The sequence below is a fragment of the Colletotrichum lupini genome, chromosome 2 (genome assembly GCF_023278565.1).
Source record: "Colletotrichum lupini chromosome 2, complete sequence".
Lineage (NCBI taxonomy): Eukaryota > Fungi > Ascomycota > Sordariomycetes > Glomerellales > Glomerellaceae > Colletotrichum > Colletotrichum lupini.
This window is the reverse complement of record NC_064675.1, coordinates 792836-813022: the sequence shown is the minus strand read 5'-3', so window position 1 is coordinate 813022 and position 20187 is coordinate 792836. Positions and strand designations below refer to the sequence as shown.

Below are 20187 nucleotides of genomic sequence, written 5' to 3'. Positions count from 1 at the left end.
GTGTTGAGTGCATCGTGTCGAGTCACCTTGGCTTACCTTGGGGCCAAGACGAGATGTGGTTGAGGCGAATTATTGCGTATCAAGAGCGAGGGGCAGACCTAGACAGTTGGCGCCTAGACAGAAGACTACTTGGTAGCCCAGCAGACGGGAGACGCATGGCCTACGGCTCGATGACTGAGGGAACCCCTCAAACCCGGCCGGATGCTGCGTGGTAAAACAAGGTGAAGTTCACAGGCTTGACGTCTGGTTCATGCGGCGAAGTGGCTGGTGGTCTGGGCAGAGTCGCAAGTCGTTCCACACCCAAAGGTATGTGGAGAGTGACATTGCCCTAGCTGCGCCAACGTTACAGCAGAAACTGCCTTTACCCAGATCAAGGTACCTTGGCAGGTGTGTGTGTTGATCCTTCGAGTACGAACGAATCTATACCTATCCGTACCTACTACTCCGTACAGATACCTACCCTACCATGACTTGGTATGATAGCCAGGCACGTCACGATAGTGTAAGGTAGGTACGGATAGAGAAGAAGAAGAGCGTGCGCCCCTTACACATGAGGTAGACAGCACGTCAGTGGGGACGCCAGCACGGGACTTCCAAAACAGCCTGAAGGACAAGCGAGTTTCGCAGACTCTTGAGACTTGGGACTGGCAGGGATAATTAGAGTTGGAGATGGTTTTGCTGGGTGTCACGGTGTCTTTCCGTACCCTACGGCCCACGGGTACGAAGTACCTTACGCAGTGATGTCCGGAGTACCTTGCTGTCTAATAACGATAGGGCGGTGCGTAGTTGGGGGGTTCCTTGGAAAGCATCTTTTCGGCTTCGGTCTTTGGGTTGCCCTGAGAAGGGATCTTCTTGTCACTGGCGATGCAAGTCATTCTAGCGAGGCCACATTTTGTTCTTTTTTCGTTCTTTTTGGAAGAAGTTGCGTGGGTCCTGGCTCGTGCTTGCCGTTGCTTGTAAGTTGTCCCTGCTGTCTTACATCATTTCTAGGTACCTTAGGTATTGGAAGGAGAGAGAGCGAGATTTGAGTAGATTCTGGACTTGACTCTCGATTGTAAAGAACCTGCCTTAGATTATCTGTTCCTTCCCCAGGACGACCTCGACAAGATCACGTTCCTCTTGGCAAGATACGTACTTGGACAACGTGCCTCTTTTTGATGGGCGGGAGGAAGGAACGCCTGGCATGGATGCTGGGTTAAGATGGCAGTGGCTTCCGACGGGACACAGGCGAGGCAGGTACGCTACTTTCTTAGTCAAACGTCAACGACGTGTGGCTGAGCTTGTTGAGCCTTCAAGTATCGGATGCCTAGACCCTACCTACTGTATGTAGAGGTTGACGGCTGAAGCCAAGTCTCCCCTCGACGCATCCTGGTCCTTGCTGAGTAGCCCTGATCCCTCAACCTCGCGATGACTCGACTCTCTTTCACACGCACTCTCTCCCTCCCTGTTAATCCGACAAATCTTACGATATCAACTATTGCGAATTTAACCTAGGCTAAGCATCGACTCTGGACAACTGCACAGACACGACTGCCGATACTGACGCCAGTGCCTTCGCCAGTCAGTGACGGTCCTATGGACGGCTAGAACCACTTGTGGACCCGCTGCAGATAAGGTTGTCTAAATCCTAACCAGGACTGGATGGGATGAGCGATGCCCCAGACGAGACGCCATAAAGGGCAATAGAGAAGAACCTGCCGACGAACCTATTCCTTTCCTTGGCGGCCTCTTCTCCTCCTTCGAGCCAAACCCCGCCATCCGGCCAATCTACTGGCGAGAGACTTCACACAGCCCGTCACACCACGATGGCCTCATGATATGCCAGAATCAACCGAGCGGTACCTCACTCCTCCATCTTGTGCAAATTCCAGTCCTGTGGGATGCAGCTCCCCATGCAGGAACATCGTCCTAGACTGGTACCAATACCTACAGCCTGGACTGCCGAACCTACGTGTCCGCGCCGCAGTCTCGCAGATGTCTTGACTTGGGCTGAGGGGTCTCTAGATTCTGTACCACCAACCTTCGGTTTCCATTGCCGATCCTCGTCGACCAAAGACAGCCCACCATCTCCAGAGTTCAACCTATTGTGATACCACAACGACCGCCTAGTGCTCAGATATATGACCTACACGCCTCCTTCATAGCGGCACCTTGGTTCGATCTGGGCTGATCAATTTCACGGACGCCCATCCGCTCGACCTGGGCTTTGGTTGATGAAGGATGAAGCACCCATCTGACGGACGGAGAAACTTTGGTTGGAAACGTCCGGACGGGTCGGGCTGCCCAACTGGCGACATGTCACCCGCACCGAGGCGGCCAACGTTGCCAGTTCACCGGGTCAGCCCAATCAGAAAAATATCACCGGCGCTTAACTTATCCCATATGCACTCTGCAAAGAATGGCACTTTCGGAAGATGCTATTTTAAACAGTTCAACGTCATTTCTCCCAGCTCCAGTGGACTGGTTTGGCAGACCATTTCCAGTATGGCGGCCTGCAAGCACTTACACCTCATCCACTTTTCAACCTCTTCTCTGGGTTCGCAAAAGCAACTAAGAAGAAAACCCCCGGTGACTGAACGAGATCGGACGGCCTTGCAGTTGCAATCACCTCTGCAGCATCTCCATATTCAGCCACGAGGCGTGATACAGCTGCAAGCTGCGGGTTACAGTCACGGTTCACTACGGAGTACCTACTGTACAGTAGTAGGGGCTAAGAGAAGCACGACTTACAACTGTGATCAAGGCGGCGTTAGTCACTCTTCTACGCGCCCTTGGCCCCTGGCAACTTGGTGGCTCAAAGGTCCGGCCCACGACCCGTATTCCTGGGGGCCAATCAGGCACAGCTCGCATTCGCTGGAACGCTTCGTGCATGGGAAGCGACAGGCCCTGATTCGCAGTGGTTGCACGATGCCTGCGATACCCGGCATTAGTGCATTACCGTTAAGGGACCGCTGCCTCTTGTCCAGCTGCCACGCACACAATGAGGACAGGAGGGGGGACACTGAGAAGAGTCAATCGTCGTCAGCGTCCCTCCCTGGAGGATCAGGAGAAGCAGACAGTCCAAAACAGCCACTCCCTTGTCAAGCCTACCGCAAGATACGCAGTATGCGATCTGACCCGCGACGCCATGACATGGACTACGGCTTCCTCCTCGCCCATCACTCACTGCCCAGGCGCTCTCTTACACCCCCCCGGAACGGACGTCGGATGGAATGCCCAGACAAACTAGGGGTGGCTCCTCCAAGACGAGGCACAGAGGGCCCGAGGGGATCCCAACCCAACGTTCGATGTCCAGCATATTCACAACCCAGCATCTGGCGACGAGATATGCAAAGTGGTTCGATTTTGAGAGAAAACACTTGATTCTATCACTCAATTTAGACAAGTTTGTTTCCTCCCGCCGAACGAAATACCTTGTCGAATATCCAAAGAAGGATCTGCGTGGCTGCTTAAAGTGTTCTGGGACGACGTCTTGGGAAAAGTCGACAGACGGGAGATGATCTCTTTGGCGCCGAGCTATCTCACAAGTCACAACTGTGTGCTCTGTACTCCGTATGCCTCTGGAAGGCTGTATCCATCCTGTCCAGTCTGTACTCACCTCGAACACAAGTTCACGTTTTGTCACCGAGGCAGATCCTGTAATAGCCAAGATCGGTTGCACAATTCGTCTCTCCCCCAAACCCAGGCTGGGCGTGCGAAAGCCGACCAAAAGACACCCGGAATTCTGTTGCAACAAGATACACGCCCCCTTCATCCACCGAGCTGCCCAAGCCACTTGTTCCGGGCCCTCTGCTCTCTACACCCCCCCTTCCAGTGTCGATACTCGACCAGGAAGAAGAACAACCCCCTTGGATCCCCCTGCGACTCGCAACTGGACGAGCACCGGGAGCACAGGCATCCTGAGCGTTTCCTGACTGAGAATCGAGTTGGAATATCAATCACTGATGAGCACCTTGCATGATATACACCCAGTCTCGCGGCCCACAACCCAACCAGTCAAGTCCCCCTTGGTCCCTCGCTGCAAGCACCGACTCGACTCTATTTTCTCTACCCTCCTTTCTGTAGGCGCTGGCTTTTCGTCCTCCATCCATTCATTCCCATTCCTTTCCTCGAGCCCGGCTGCAAGTCTGGTCATTTCATCACTTTTATTCTTGTCCACATCACACTTGCTTCCCACATCTGTTCCCAAAGTTGGAACTCGCGAAGCGAAGACAACCGACCTCGAGACTGTCCTTTCTGACCCGCAACTCACACGCAAGCTTCCCACAGTCGAACAACCGTCCGAGGTTCCGACTCTAATTAACGCACGATTCTAACCCGAGAGAGGACCCGCGCCGAACGACGCAGGCTTAGGCAGTCTTTGGTATCTGGTCACCTCTGGTCACCTCGCCCTCGGCACACGCACATACGCAACACAGTCACAGTCTTCGCCATCACAAGCAGGCAGATAAGGAAGAGCACGGATTCTTTGGTCTTGGTCTCGTTCTCGAAATAGTAGGACTGAACAGGAAGAGAGCCCAGACTTTGATAATACAGGACGGACTGGCTTCGGATCCCGCCCCCCCCCCCCCCCCATTTTGGCGCCTAGTCCGACTTACATACATATTACTGCGGCCTTGTCCATCCACCCACCACCACCTCCACAGGAACCAGGACACACAGCCAAAAAGGGCCATCCCATCCTCCCCCCGACAACTTAATCCGTCTTTCGACGCACAACGTACACAAACCCGAAACACCGTCCTACTTTTGGCATCTGCTTCTGCTGGCCAGGAACGAGAAAAGAGCAACTTTATCAAGTTACAACGTCGAGTTTATCCTACAGTTGGATAAACCCTCTTTTTCGCTTCTGTCTCCTCCCCGCCATCGCATCGGCGGTTCTTGCAGAAGCTTTCGGCAAATCGCCAGACGGGGCCAGGTATCGATCCCTGGTGTACCCGCCACGCGCCAAGATCTCCAGCTTGTCGCCCAAGTCCGAAGCGTACCCCATTCGCAGCTTCTGGCTCATTGGAAGCGGGGGTAACACTCCAACCGTCATTTCAGTGGCGCCGAGCACCGCACGGTCGACAGACCGCCAGCCATCTCCCTAAATAAGCCCTGAGGACCCTCTCTAGCCGCCCGCGGCGCACTTTGTTGTTGCTGTTCAGGTCTGGGTCGCTTTTTTTGGCTTTCTTTCCTGCAGCAGCCGTCGTCGTCGTTGTCTTCAGCCGCCATTGTCCACGTCCGCATCGCAGTTCCCCACGATACCGTTTTCTCCCTCGAATCCTGTCCGTTAACGATCTTTCGACCGCAGCAGCAATCGTCTGCTTGCGCAATTCCTCGGCTCGCGATTTGGATTTGGTATTTTGATAACTCTGGCCTGGCGACAAAATGTCATTGAAGCAGGTACGTGCCAGCGTCGGAGAGAGCGATCAGCAGTCGCCCAACCTGCAACACCCGACAACCCGAAATGGGTAGATCGTTGAACATGTTACTGACCATAACTGTCTCTTATTACAGGAAATAGAAACGTGGGTGTCGGCCTTGGGCCGGTACGACAACAATGAATTCGATGAGGCCCTCGAGGATTTTGAGAGGATCTCCGACACATCAAAAATTCTCTTCAATATGGGTGTTATTCACGCCACCTTGGGAGAGCACGAGAAAGCTGTGCGTCGTCTCCGAACCTAACACCGAGTTCTTGGCACTAACGTGGAAATACCAGGTCGAATGTTACCAACGAGCAATCAAGCTCGACCAGTACCTTGCTGTCGCCTACTTCCAGCAAGGCGTCTCAAATTTCCTGCTCGGCGATTTCGAAGAGGCACTGGCCAACTTCAATGACACTCTTCTCTACCTGCGAGGAAACACCATGATCGACTACGCCCAATTGGGTCTGCTCTTCAAGCTCTACTCTTGCGAGGTGCTCTTCAACAGAGGTCTCTGTTACATCTACCTGCAACAGAAAGATGCTGGTATGCAGGATCTATCGTACGCTGTCAAGGAGAAGGTGGTAGAGGACCACAACGTTATCGATGAGGCGGTCCGTGAGGAGGCAGAGGTAAGGAAGACACCGAGTTGAACTGTGTACAGTGCTCACAATTTCTCAAGGGATACACTGTTTTCTCGATTCCCGTCGGTGTTGTGTACCGACCGAACGAAGCAAAGGTTCGCAACCTCAAGACAAAGGACTACCTTGGAAAGGCTAGGCTAGTCGCCGCCTCCGATCGCGCGAACGCCTTCACAGGCTTTGCCGGGTCCGAGATCAAGAATGTAGGCAGATCGGTTCCCATCCCAATCAGCTTTTATGGGAATCCATTTGCTAATCACAGAATTCTTGATTTACAGGCTGGCAAGAACGACGTCAAGGACGACAGACCAGCTGACAATATTTCCTTCGCTGCAACCAACCTAGTCAAACCTGGCCTGGCCTCTAGAAGACAACAGTCTGAGCCGCCCAACGGCCGCGGTGTCTTCCCCCCTACCCCTCCCCCGGACCAGGTCGAGGCCAACAATACCGGTGCCATGTCTCGTGGACAATCCGTCCGTAATGGACCCAAGCCGATGCTTGCGAAGTTGAACATCGAGAACTCCAGGCCCAACGAACGGTACCAAAAGACGAGCAGCCCCAACGACCGTAGGGGACCTCCGCCCATGATGAGATCCGAGTCACGGTCGGCAACTCCTAGCAGAGGATACTCGAGACGCGACTTGCAGATGCGCGGCCGGCCTGCTGACGAAGATGCCGAGGACGCCTACCCTGATGAGCTTTACGACATGTACCAGAGCGGTGGTGGTGGTGGTGGCAACAGTACAAGAACCAGCCGCCAAGCCTCCCGCCGCCAGCCCCAGCGATACATGGACGAGGAAGACGATGGCTCCGACTACGGCTCCTTTGATGAGGGTGACTTCGAGATGGTTTCCAACAACAGACGTCCAGGCACGAACTCAATGTCCTCCCGTGGCGGTTCAAGGAGACCTGAAGTTCGCAAGATCCGTGTCAAGGTGCACGCCGATGATGTTCGATACATCATGGTGGGCGCAGCAGTCGAGTTTCCCGACTTTGTTGACCGCATCCGTGAGAAGTTTGGTCTTCGACGAAGATTCAAGATCAAGATCCGCGACGAAGATGTGCCGAATGGCGACATGATTACCATGGGTGACCAAGATGACTTGGACATGGCGATCATGAGCGTCAAGAGCCAAGCAAGGAAAACGAGGCAGGACATCGGCAAGATGGAGGTAAGCATCACCAAGAACAATTGCACTATCATCAGGATGTATGACTAACTGAACGTATAGATCTGGGTCCAAGAAATTATGTAGACGATTATACCCCAACCAAGCCTGTGACGACGTAATGACCAACAATCTGCTCGCCCTGAGCTCTGCAACCTTTCCTTCATCTAGTAAACACCTTTCATATTATTTTTTGCTGCATTTACGGATGGATTGGTTGTAGACAGGGCGTCTAAAACGGCGGAACGTAAAAGAGGAGGACAGTTCGAGAGACTGAGCCAAGCAGAGCTGGCTCAATGGCACCCCCACGGCCGCGAACAACATGATCATAGCGTTGCATTGTTTAGAAAACGGAACAGTTCGGAGGCGATTGGTGTGGCGATGACACTTTTGTATTCCCCTACGGTTTACCATCTCTCCTTTTCCGATATAATTTCTACCTCATCTACACTGTCGTGTTACGAGATCCTGTCCATCATCTACGAGATCGTTGAGAGGCCTGCAACACCAACCTTAATGCAACTATCATTGCTCACTACTTCTGTATATATGTGAACGACTTCGTGTGACTGTACGCTTCCGTGAAGCTCTGGGACTCGGGGACGAGGGTGGTGACTATCATCATCTACGTGAAGGGATTATGTGAAGTAGACGCAAATGAGCTCAGATTGTACACGACGTACTTCTCTATACTGCGTGAGACTCTCTCTATGCGTATCAATCGCCAATGATGCCAACTCTTTCGGACTGTACAGTCCATGGCCAGATCCAATCGGGCCAGCTCACGTGGACATAGTAGAGTTGGGTCGAGCACCTGATTCGCGAAGCTTTGAGCATGGGCAACAAAACCAGCAGGTATGGTAATCTTTCTTTTCCGATTTAAAGCCTGGGGCGGGCAGAAAATATTACTTCCAGACGAAACAGCCGCGCAGTACACACCCACACACACTCTCTATCAACACACACATATATCGTACAAAACCACAGTCATGCCAAAATCGTATAGACTTGGGGATTAAAGCTTCCCCGCGGCGCGCGCAACGACCAAAACCCCAGACTCCCCTCCCCAACAATAGGAGGAAGCACTTCTATCCTCCTACCCTGGCAGAGAAAGTTTAAAAGGATCCTTTGGTGCACACAGTCCAAGCATGGGAATGGAGGAATCTCTCCGATTGCTGAAGATTGCCCCTGTTTGCTGCCCCTTTTGGGAGCGAGAAGGTCACCACCCACCATCTTCTATTCTTTCACTATGTAAGTAGGCATTGCCATTCTCTCTCACTGCTCGAGGCAGAGCTCGAACCTGGCCATCGTCTCGGCCCGGCCCAAGAGCGCGAGCTGCAGCTTGGCAGGCTTGGCGCCGCGGTTGTGGTCGCCCGTGAGCACGAGCCGCAGCAGCGCGTAGGTGGCCTTGTTGACGGGCTTGGCGGGCTTCTCGGGGTCGACCGAGTCGGCGTTGCGGCTGGCGAAGTCGTTGACGGCGGCCTGGAGCCTGTCCGGGTTCCAGTCGAGCTCGTGGACGTCGCAGAGGGAGGCGTGGAGGTCCTGGAGGAGGGCGTGGGGCGGCGTGGTGGTGTCTGGGAGGGAGAGGTTCTCGAGGGAGCGGGCGTAGGATTGCGGGGAGGGGCGGAGGAAGAGGGAGGGGTGTTCGTGGACGAGGTCGACTGGGTCTATGGGGGAGTCGAGGGCTAGGGTGCGGTAGATGTCGAGGAGGTGGGATGGAGATGTTGAGGGGGAGGCGAGGAGGGGGGTTAGGGTTGTGAAGTCTTTTGTTAGGAAGAAGTGTTTTTGGTTTGTTGGGGAGGTGAGGACTGTGTTTGTGGTGGAGGTGGAGGCGGATGGAGGATGAGTCTCGGCCTCGATGGAAGGAGGAGAAGACTGGAGGAGAGAGGAGATGTGCTCGAGGAGCTTGGTTGTCGGCGGGAGGAGGGCCTGTTTTAGGAGCTCTTCGTCGGGGTTCTCTTCGCGGAGGCGGTGGGTTAGGTGTTTGCGCTGGAAGACGGCGAGCTTGTCCGGGTTGGTCTTGATGTTGCCCTTTGTGAATCTCAGGGAGAACTATTCGCAGTGTGTAAGCGAGTGTTCATTGACCCGCAAAGCCAAACAAAAGTGATGCAACGAGGGGAGGGTCGATATGGAATGGTGGATTCTTACCTTCTCGGCCAGGTCGCTCGTGGTGTAGAATACCTCGCCCCCCTTTGCGAGATCCTTCTCGTTCATGCTCCAGCCCAGCAGCGCAAGCCAGTTGTTGAGTGCGGAGGGGAGGATGCCCTTGTCACGATACGAGGAGATGTCAATGTCGTGGTTACGCTTGCTGAGCTTCTCGCCGTTCTGGGCGCAGAGGAGGCCGGCGTGGGCGAACGTCGGGGCTTCCCATTTGAAGGCGTCGTAGAGAGCAATGTGCTTTGGCGTGGAGATGAGCCATTCCTGTTATCTGGTGTGAGCTACAGTTATACGTCTTGAAGGGTGACCTAAGAAAGAATCGGTATGATTTTTAGGGATAAGAGCAGGGGGGGGGGGGGGGGGGCGACGGACAGCACCGCGGATGACGTGGGTAATCTCCATGAGGTGATCGTCGACGACGTTGGCGAAGTGGTACGTCGGGTACCCATCGCTCTTGATGAGGATAAAGTCGTCCTCGTCCTCGTTCTTCTGGTAGTTGCCGTACACCTTGTCCACGAAGGAAGGGCGGCCCTCGCTGCGGAAGCGCACGACGTGCGTCTCGCCGTTGGCGGCGCGCCGCTCGGCCTGGGACGGCGGGAGGCTCCGGCAGGTGCCCGGGTAGTGCGCCGAGCCGCCCTCGTCGAGGGACTGTTGCTTGTGGCGCTCGAGGTCGTGAGCCGTGCAGAAGCAGCGGTAGGCTTTTCCCGCGTCCAGAAGCTCGGCAATGTACTTTTTGTAGTAGTCCAGACGTTTTGACTAAGTCGAGGTGTTAGATCGGTGTGCCACTGTTCAGGGGAGGCAGGAGAGTCAAGTACTTGTTCATAAGGTCCGTATGGTCCCCCGACATCAGGGCCTTCATCCCAGTTTAGCTCCGCCCATCTCAGGTCTGCTAGGAGACGCTGAACGGCATCATCGACGATGCGAGTCTTTTTTGTTTTTGTGACGTTAGCGGATGGTTCCTTGATCGTACTCAACAGCAACTTTTAACGTACCCGGTCCGTATCCTCAACCCGGATAATGAACTGACCGCCGGTGGCACGGGCAATGAGCCAGTTGAAGAGTGCAGTCCTCAACGATCCCAGATGGAGGTATCCCGTGGGCGAGGGGGCGAACCGCGTCCTGGCCGGTTTATCGGGCAGCCCGTGGAGCTTCTTGTCGGCCAGGGGCGGGAGCTTCTTCCTCAACGCCTGGAAGCCGCTGCTGCCACTGCCACTACTCTTTGCGGACGAGCACCATCTCAGGTGCGAGCCCGCGCGGCATGCAACGAACGAGCGCTGAAAGAGGGGACGGCCCTGGGATCTCAGGGCTATCAATGGCATGATGAAGACATTTGTTCAAGTTGCCTTCATGTGTTTAGCGGTTGATGGATGAACTGATCGAAGGGTGAAATTTGTCGATGAGATTCAGCCACGTGTGGCGCAGTTGAGAGATATGCATCAAGCGAGATACTGACTTATACGACAGTGGCTTCTGCGTATCTTCAGTTCTATTCATAACCTAACCATGAGAGAGGGTTCACTCTGTATTCCTCCACCAATTCCACTCTGTTTTCGTAGACAAACACGAAAATCAATCGACCATGATGTTCCTTCAAGAACATGCTTCATTGGAACTAGAATTTCCAAAAAGGTATGGTGAAATAAGAACAGAGTGGGCGATATTCATCCCAAGAATATCGAACTGTCGCTAGGTTTCACAGACTCTTCGGATGACAACGTACATATCACTTTGAGCAGTTTGTCCGAGTGCCCGTCTGAGGAGTATAGCGAACAGAGGTGAGCTGTAGAGGCAGAGTTGATGAGGCACTTATTTGCGGTGAGTGAGCTCAGTCCTCTCAGTCCCTCTGGTGTCTGCGATTCGGTAGCCTCGGGTTGACGCCGATCATATTGACTTGCTTGTGAAAGCCCAACAAAGTGTTATTGTTCACATAAGGGCTGGGTATGTAACTCGGGTTCGTCATACAATGCAACAATATACTAAACCTGTTCAATGACTGGTGAACTCCGTCTCAGTTGGTGAGAGTCCCAGTCACAAGTATATTTAGTCTCGGCAAGTATTGAGGTGCCTTGGCAACCAAGCCAGTACTCAACGATCCAGCGGATCCAAGGAAATGCGGTAGGTCTCGAGGAACCTACCTTAGATAATTAGCTAGGCAAGCAGCTGGACACCGCCTTCTAAAACCTGGAAAGCAGTGGAGGTTGCTGATGAACAGGTGCAGGCGGATAGGCGGCTGGGAAAGGAGACTGGGGCCCGGGCTGCTTACCTCTATACTGTACCTAGGTAGTGTACAAGGTACCCCCGCCGACTGCCAACAACCATCTGCCGCGCGCTCTCAGCAGGTTACCCGTAGCGCTGTGAACCTGCAAAGCAGCCGCACGCCCAGCAAGGCACTGAGGTGCGGGCATGCTGGGTACCCCGCCAAACAAAGGCCTGCTATCGGCAGGTACACCGTACTCCAGACAAAATATTTTCAATTCTACTCCACATCCCACCCTTCTCACAACTGCAAATCACTCCTCTGAAGGCCGAATCTCGAGCAAGACTTGCCCGAGTGCCCTTCGAAGAAGCTTCAATCATGGACAGTGGTGGACCGAGCATGGCGGGGGAGGAAGATATTGATCTCTACGGTAAGACTCTGCCTATGGAGCCCAGGGGTACTTTTTTCGCAGTGGATCACATCTGACGCATTTTCCAGAGCTCCTCGGCATTGATAAGGATGCTTCGCAGGATCAGATCAAGAAGGCATACCGAAAGGTTCGTAACCCCTCTCCCTGGTCGCAACGACAACTACAATCACACGCCAGCGGCAACACTCCTTACTGACTCACCCGTCTTGCATAGGCCGCCCTTCTTCACCACCCCGACAAAGTCCCTGAGGAACGCAGAGAGGAGTCGGAAGCCAAGTTCAAGGCTGTCAGCCAGGCCTACGAAATCCTCAAAGATGAGGACAAACGCCACCTTTACGACACCCATGGCATGGCCGCATTCGACCCTTCGCGGGGCGGCCCCGGCGGTCCCGGCGGCGTCGAGGTCGACTTGAACGACATTCTGTCACAAATGTTCGGCATGGGCATGGGCGGCCCCGGTGGCCCTGGTGCCGGTCCCAGAAGACCGCGTCGCGGTCCCGACGAGGACCAGCCTTACAAGGTCACGCTCGAGGAGTTGTACAAGGGCAAGACTGTCAAGTTCTCCGCAAACAAGCAGGTTGTCTGCGGCACCTGTAAGGGATCCGGCGCCAAGGCAAACGTCAAGCCCCAGCAGTGCGAGAAGTGCAGAGGCGCCGGTATGGCAGAGGCCTTCCGCCAGGTGGGACCGGGTATGGTCCGCAAAGAGACCGTTATTTGCGATCGTTGCGAGGGATCCGGAAACTTCTGCAAGGAGAAGGACCGCTGCAAGAAGTGCAAGGGCAAGCGCACTACCTCCGAGACCAAGGTCCTCGAGATTTACATTCCCAGAGGTTCCCAGAATGGAGAGAGGATCGTGTTGGAGGGCGAGGCGGACCAGTTCCCAGACCAGACCCCCGGAGACATTGTTTTCCACTTGGCCGAGGAGCCCCACGACGAGTTCACTCGCATCGGCAACGATCTCTCTGCCGAGCTGAATGTCTCTCTTGCTGAGGCTCTCGGTGGCTTTTCCCGTGTTGTGTTGACGCACCTTGACGGCCGCGGTATTCATATGGAAAGACAGCGCGGCGAAATCCTCCGCCCCGGCGATATCCTCAAGGTCGCTGGCGAGGGTATGCCTCAGAAGCGCGGCGAAGAGAAGGGTGACTTGTACCTGATTGTCAATGTTGAGTTCCCTGAGGATGGCTGGTTGAAGGATGATAAGGAGTACGATGCTCTGAACAAGCTCCTTCCTCCCCCTCCTCCCCCCATCACAGCCGAGGAGGTCGATGAGGTTGAGTACGAAGAGGTGGATAGCCTGGATTCGGTAAGTCTTCACTAATCGTTTCATCACCAGATACCTGGTGCTAACATAAATGTCTACAGATGGGCGCCAACTCGGGAGACCCGCGTTTCGGTGGCGAATGGGAAGACGAAGATGAAGAAGATGGCCAGCCTCAGTGCCAGCCTCAGTAAGAGGTGTTGAGGTGGATAGAGATTTTAGAGGACAGAGTCTTGGGCTTGATGCCCTGAAGCTCATGACAGACATGACGACCCGGACGGTGTGGGGGGGTGAGCATAGACGTGGGAACTGGAGAGGAGTTTTGCTTGGTTGTTTGGGCATCATCCCCCTCATGAATGAAAGGCAACCCGTAATACACGGTTGCTATATCGCTTCTCAACCATGGTGCAGTCGTATAGCGAACAGTGGTGACTCATGGAAAGCACAAACCGCTTCTAGTTCTGCTGTAATGGGCTTTGTCTGCCCCGCTAGACGTCTATCTAAAGCTTAGTGCTCTACCCTGTCATCCAACAACAACCACGTCCCATATAGTATAGTGGTTAGTATACTCCGCTTTCATGTTTCCAACGACATCCGGAGAGTCCCGAGTTCGAACCTCGGTGTGGGAAATTTATTTTGCTGGATTTGGCATTTGTTTTTTTTCTCTTGAACAATGGTGTTTCCAGTACGTGGGAGATCGATGTAGGACATGCCGCCTCGTCAACTGCACCACAGTTGGTCCGTGCTCTCCTCGACACCTATTTATTTATTTTGGAGTTCCGTTGCGCAGGTAGGCCAATTGCATTGGCTGCAGACCGAAAAGAGTCCCTTCCGCTAGCGCGACCTGTTGGGCCAGTAGCAGGTCTCCGCTCCTGCATTTTTTTTTTCTTCCCCCGCTAGGCGGCCCACACGTGACCAACAAAATCTTAGGGCTTCGGAAAGAGCCCACGTCCAGTGCGATTCGAAATGGTGGTCACCCAAATTTCACGATCGCCTTGAAGCCCGAATTTGACGACGTACACCCGCCCCGACTAACCCAATAGCCAGGAACAGCCGTCAAGGTGAGATTTGATTGCTACAGCATCCTTCATCGACATGCTGTCGGTATTGTGATTCAATTACTGACATTTGGTTTCATAAAGATGGTCGCCGCAAAGAAGCACGTTCCTATCGTGAAGAAGCGTATGTTTTTTCCTTCCCCAAGGACACAGCACCCCTCTACGACCCCGCGTACCCGACAACCTCGACGATGATTACAACCGAACGAGAACTTTGGATTGGAAACGAGAGGATTGACGGGTGTTATTTTGAACAGGCACGAAGCTCTTCAACCGCCACCAGAGCGACCGCTTTATGCGCGTTGATCGATCATGGCGCAAGCCCAAGGGTATCGACAACCGCGTCCGCCGTCGCTTCAGGGGTAACACTGCCATGCCCTCGGTACGTCGAGACACCTCCCTGCTGGATTTGGACTTGGGTTCGAAAATAGACATCAACAAGAAGAGGAGCGAATTTCGGGATGGAAATGGTTTTAGAGACCCAGGGTTACAGCTGCTAACCTGGCATTCCTGCACTCCAGATCGGCTTCGGCTCCAACAAGAAGACCAAGTACATGATGCCCTCCGGCCACAAGGCCTTCCTCGTCAGCAACGTCAACGACGTCAACCTTCTGCTGATGCACAACCGCACCTACGCTGCCGAGTGCGTACCACCCCACACCCGCCTACCAGCTCCGACCGAGAAGCCGAGCGAAGGGCATCTTTCCGATGGAAAACACAGCCAGCTGACAGACTTACTACAGGATCGCCCACAACGTCTCCTCGAGAAAGCGCATCGACATCATCGGCCGCGCCAAGCAGCTCGGTGTCAAGGTCACGAACCCCAAGGCCAAGGTCACCACCGAGGTCTAAGCGAAGAAGAAGATGTAAAAACTTTTCTCTCAGTGGGTTGCGTAGAGGAAAAATCAGCTGTTCGGGGCGAGGGGGTTCGGTTTTCATCGCCTGGTTACTTGCGTTGTGCTCTCATATCCAGGGAACGGGAATGCATCGGAAACGGTTTCTGCGATGATTCAGGGCTGGCGGCTTGGCATGGCTCGTACCGTTGTGCTAGGAAATACAAAAAAACAACCGCAGCAAAAATTCAACGACTTGACGTTCACTCAGGCGTGTGTTTCTTACTACTACCGTCGATTGACAAGAATAAGGCGTTGGGTGGGATGGAAAACAGGATCCTTTATATGCTCGGTAATTCGAGAATATCACCAACCCCTTTGGCCCCTGTATTGCACTCTTCACCAGTGACGTTCGTGCTTATTTTGCTGTCCGGCTGTTCTTGCCTGCTTAGTCGTTCTGTCTGCTTGGTCATCTGCATTACCTTCACTTGGCTGACTTGTTCCCAACCTGAGTTCGACTCCCCGGCCTATCTAATACGTCGTCTAGTCGTCAATCGTTGCCTCGTGGCAGGTCTGGCCATCTGCTAAACCGCTGTTCCCGCCATCCATTTCCACAGTCAAACTCGCCGGATGATAAATAGACGCGGGTGTGCCTACTGGGTCATGACGACATAAGCTTTGCCCTCGAACTTGCCTGCCATAAACAGCACCAGATTAATTGGTACACTTTGGACTGACAAGCACCAAGGAAACGGTCTGACTACTAATTACACCAGATGCATATCACAACAATTCACTGATTGACAATATGTTGTGAAGAAGTAATGTACTATCTAGGTATGCATTGCATCATTCCACCCATCCGCACAACGATCAATCTCCCTTTCTGATCGCAGCGCAAGAGAAACTCAATAAGGACAGAATGACAGGAAACGCTCGCTTTCCCGTCGTCAAAACCGTTATAAACGCAAATACAGACTCCTGGTATCCATGATCTCGTGACAGTTGAAAAGAGGAACAAGAATAGGAAAAAGGCGTTGAATGGGGTTTTGTTCAGTTGGTCGTCTCATTCTGATGACAACTCAGGTCGTATCCTGGAAGACGCGGAGAGGACTAGAGCGAGGACAAAATGCTCGACATCGCTGTCCGAAGGCTCATCGCACCGACACCTTTACGCCGTGAGAGTGGCGTCGACTCTATCGGAAGCAGTTGAAGCGGCCGATGCGCATGCGCCAGGGACCGCGGTGGACGCCGTGGCGGTCTGCGTGGACGGAGGTGCCGAAGTTGCGGCCGCCGATGGGCTTGGAGTAGAAGAAGGGCATGATGATTGTTTGGTGCTTTGTAGGAGGTTGTGCAGGTGTGAAATTGCTGCAGAGATTATTAGTCCAAGGTCCGAGGGTGTGCAGGCCGCCGGTTTGCCACTTGAGGAGTGTCAATGTACCTTGGGCTTCTTGTCGAAGTTATTCGCAGTGGAGAGCTTGTGTTTTGTGTGGTTGATATGGATCACGGACTATGGATGAACGGCCAAGAAGGAACGGGCTTGTATTAAATACCTAGTTAGACGTCGGTTCCCTCCACGTACGAACCAGTGACGAAGGGGCAGCAGACCACACCCGGCATTCGTCTCCCTTCCCCCTTTGGCTTGCTTTTCTTCCCCAACCTTTTCTTGAATTGCACCAGTGACACAATGGTATCACCCTTGGAAACTTGGCTGGAAGGGTCGCTTGTGCTGTGTGGTGTTGTATGCCAAGAGCTCGTTGTGAGGGCGGTGACGTAGGCGTGGCTGAGCAGTACGAGGCCGCGAGTGTGGCTGGGTGGGACGCAGAGTTTCGTCAAGTATGATGGGTGTGACCATCGATTGGTGGACGGCGCCATAACTAATATGGGTAGTGGCTGAGGTGTGTGCGGCAGGGTCCGCTGAAGTGATCGAAAAGGGGAAGAAGGATTGTGAGTGGTGAATTCGTTCTGAGGAGTAGCGAGTTAGATGCGAGGGATCGGTCGATTGGAAAGTAAGGTTATTCCAACCTGCCGGCTGACTGACTTTATTTCTCGCTTCGCCATTGCTCCCCTCAACGGCCTCTCGAACTCCTTTACACGGGATGTTTCGATGGCCTCATAGATTTGGTTGAGCACTTTCAGCTACCCTCAATTTTGTCTGTCTTTGACCAGTATGCATGGCATAACATGTATTGCGTTACAAGCGGGTTTGTCTCACGAGCCTCACTCCAAAGCACTCCACCGATCTCTCCAGGAGTATTCATATCGACCATGAGGATGGTACTTGCAATCACAAGTTGCAGTTCGGAGGGCTTGTTCGCGGTCTACCACGTCTACTGCTCATGTTTCTAATGTTCTCTCGACTTGAATATCACACCCTGAAAATGGACATCATGTTGCTTGGCACTTTGAAGTGAATCCTTCAAGACTGAGGCCTGCTGGGTCAGCACCCAGTTGCGAGGGAGGCAGCGTAGTGTGTCGGCCTTGATGGGGCCGCACATGGTCTCTTGTCGTAAATGATTCAAAAGCTTGTCATGGTTAATTCAGAAAGCTTGCTGTGTTCTCCCGTTGACTTAGATCGATGGGGGTAGCCTCAGGATTTGATTCCTTGTCAACCCGAGATCTCCTTTAGCAATGAGCATTGCAGATGACTCCCGCGCGAACAGAGGCCTTGACGATCAACATCAGTTGGGCTAGACGTCTTCTCGTTCCCGCGGGGTATGCACGCGAGCGTTGCTTGGTGGACTGATCTGGGGTTACGAGCCCTCGGAGTCCTATCGCGGTTAGTTCGCATAACCTCGATGTTCACTTACACGGACACAACTTGCCAGTATATCTTATAGAAAGCTGATACGCGACGCTGTATGGTAAAGGCAGTGGTTGAAAGAAGATAATGTGCAATTTTTCAGCGACAAATGGTCTCTTCAACCCACATTCCCAACGTGGCTTGCGAGATGATGAGACACCATGCGAAGTCTTCAGGGCACACCAGATGCTGTGTAGAGGAACAGATTTTTTAATGAGAGGCTAGACATTCTGAAAGAGCAGGAATGGCCTTTCCTATAGTTCAGCGCGTTCGCAGGAGCCTGCCCGCCATGCTCCTTGCGGCCCGGAGCAATTCTCCGGGCATGTGTCACTGCTGCTGCCTCATCTCTCAGGAGTCAGAATGCTTTGTTGTGCATATGAAGAGCGTTCGAAAACTCTTTCCTCAATCAAGCTTGCCACAGAGATCCAGGACACCGGCCTCCCCACTGATGAGTTCCCAAAATTCACGTTTTGCTTGCAGTCTCGGTAGCTAAGGTACCTCGATACGCCGATCTTAGGCGCATCGATTCATCTTGATCATCAGATACACTTCTAAATTAGCCAACTCACCAGGTTGAACCGAGTCTGTCCGCCTCTCTCCACCCTCTATCCGTGATTCCGAGGAGGCGAGGCTCATTCAACCGTCATCCTTGAGCTTATCCTTCCACGCACAATCTTCATGCACGTAATCAGGGGGATATGTCGAAAACGGAAACGAGCTTGTAGCTCGGTGATATAATTTGGACATGGCGCCTCAAAGAGGCTCAAAGGATTCGATACTATTCTCTTGCCGCAAGCAAAGTTTCCTCCCACGAATGAGCCATGCGTAGGACTGGCGTTGGGCTGGGCAAGAAGAATTAAGCATAACGCCTGGCAGAACCGGGCCGATCAACCCTTCGGACCGTGGCACAGATCGCGACATGATGAGCAAGAAGCCCTCCGAGTAGAGAACTCTCGAGTCGGCCGTTGTTTGCGGACCAAGAATTTCAGTATCCTGCGTGTGAGACACTGTCTTCCGGACTACCACAAGGCATTGCTTATTCTCGTCGGAGCCGGATATAGCTGCGCTTGCGGGGTTCGTTGATCTTGCCTTCAACCGTTTGGTTCCTATGTGAGACACTTCCGAATCTCCTTCCGGTCCTGGAGACATCATCTCCGTCCGGTTTTTGTAGATGGGGAAACCTCTTCAATGAAGGCACACACTGTCGGACTCGGGAATGACGCCATTCCCTGCGTTCTTCAAGTCTGTTGTAAAGCTAGGAAAGAGTCTGCATGAGTGAGGCTCAACTATGGCGCCGATAAGGTGGCGTTTATGGCTGGTTCTCTGGATCATACAGTGCACGCGCGGTACGAAGTGGTTCTTGCTACGCCTTGTGGTTCCGTACAGACTATACTACTACACCTAGCTCATGGATCAATAGGTATTCATCTTTGCTGACGCTTAGTTCAGGGTCTTCTAGCACTCCACTTACTTCATCTTGTGGCGCGAACTAGAATAGTATCCCTGAGCTTAAACACACCATGAAGGTCTTCAGTTCAAGACGACGGGGAGTATTTTTGTATCAACGTGTCTGGTCGTGCTTGCCACGAGTGAAAAGCTATTGGTTACTGTCAAAACAGACATTTCATGTCTCGCTGCGATCCTATCGCCAAGAAAGCTTGGTATTTGACGCTTCCAGCATCCGTATATCCCTTAGCATCTTGGCAGGAACATCATCCACGCCGGGAAGAGAAGTCGACCTCTCTACCACGGCACTGAGCGCTGATCAATCTTGGCACCCGACGTCAATCCGGGGGACAATCGTTGATGAGATCAACAACTACTCCGAGATGATCTCCAAGGCTTCTTTCGACCGAGTCCAATCCTGAAAACGGATATCGACATGAACAGCACGTTTTTGATGAGAGAGGATATCGGAGCTTTGGCATCGAGAGTTGCCTTTGACGAGGAGAAGTCGATCCGGACGAGGGTTTCAACTCGCAACCTCAGGGTCAAACATCTCGTCATCGTGGCATCGGAGTCATTACTTGTGGATTGCGAGACTTCAGATATCGAACATACTAAGTCGGTCTGGTAGACATCGCCTGTCCCGAAGCATTCGTAAATTCCTATAAGAGGCCTCAATATCGTCTACCCAGAGCTGATAACTCCTCCGATCATCAACAACTCGCAACTACAACCCCAATAACATTTCTAACTTTCCTCTCACTTTAATCCTTAGCAGTGTCTGCTT

General features: G+C 53.2%; 4 protein-coding genes and 1 non-coding gene across 5 annotated transcripts; 3 read left to right on the top strand and 2 right to left on the bottom strand.

The window, feature by feature from the left end:
• Window positions 1–5370: 5370 nt before the first annotated feature.
• Window positions 5371–7340, top strand: CLUP02_02618 (tetratricopeptide; the record flags this gene model as incomplete). Its single annotated transcript, XM_049281648.1, has 6 exons — window positions 5371–5385; window positions 5500–5649; window positions 5705–6040; window positions 6091–6252; window positions 6328–7069; window positions 7282–7340. The coding sequence occupies 6 exons, from the start codon at window positions 5371–5373 to the stop codon at window positions 7338–7340; spliced, it is 1464 nt and encodes a 487-aa protein (XP_049138791.1).
• Window positions 7341–8493: 1153 nt separating this feature from the next.
• CLUP02_02617 (tRNA synthetase class I) lies at window positions 8494–10694 on the bottom strand (the record flags this gene model as incomplete). The annotated part of the gene is made up of 5 exons (XM_049281647.1): window positions 8494–9270; window positions 9367–9639; window positions 9748–10131; window positions 10191–10301; window positions 10368–10694. The coding sequence occupies 5 exons, from the start codon at window positions 10692–10694 to the stop codon at window positions 8494–8496; spliced, it is 1872 nt and encodes a 623-aa protein (XP_049138790.1).
• A 670-nt stretch (window positions 10695–11364) lies between these two features.
• On the top strand, window positions 11365–15739 carry CLUP02_02616 (DnaJ domain-containing protein; the record flags this gene model as incomplete). Its single annotated transcript, XM_049281646.1, has 18 exons — window positions 11365–11390; window positions 11458–11490; window positions 11594–11825; window positions 11900–12002; window positions 12071–12129; window positions 12217–13305; window positions 13365–13450; window positions 13524–13550; window positions 13672–13738; window positions 13947–13998; window positions 14075–14122; window positions 14191–14276; window positions 14304–14442; window positions 14576–14700; window positions 14840–14961; window positions 15062–15152; window positions 15216–15424; window positions 15487–15739. The coding sequence occupies 18 exons, from the start codon at window positions 11365–11367 to the stop codon at window positions 15737–15739; spliced, it is 2847 nt and encodes a 948-aa protein (XP_049138789.1).
• On the top strand, window positions 13803–13889 carry CLUP02_tRNA068. The gene has a single exon. It is a non-coding gene; the product is annotated as a tRNA-Glu (tRNA).
• A 608-nt stretch (window positions 15740–16347) lies between the features above and the next one.
• CLUP02_02615 (uncharacterized protein) lies at window positions 16348–17649 on the bottom strand (the record flags this gene model as incomplete). The annotated part of the gene is made up of 4 exons (XM_049281645.1): window positions 16348–16519; window positions 16734–17028; window positions 17367–17472; window positions 17539–17649. 4 exons carry the CDS (start codon window positions 17647–17649, stop codon window positions 16348–16350), a joined length of 684 nt encoding a protein of 227 aa, XP_049138788.1.
• Between the last annotated feature and the right edge of the window lie 2538 nt (window positions 17650–20187).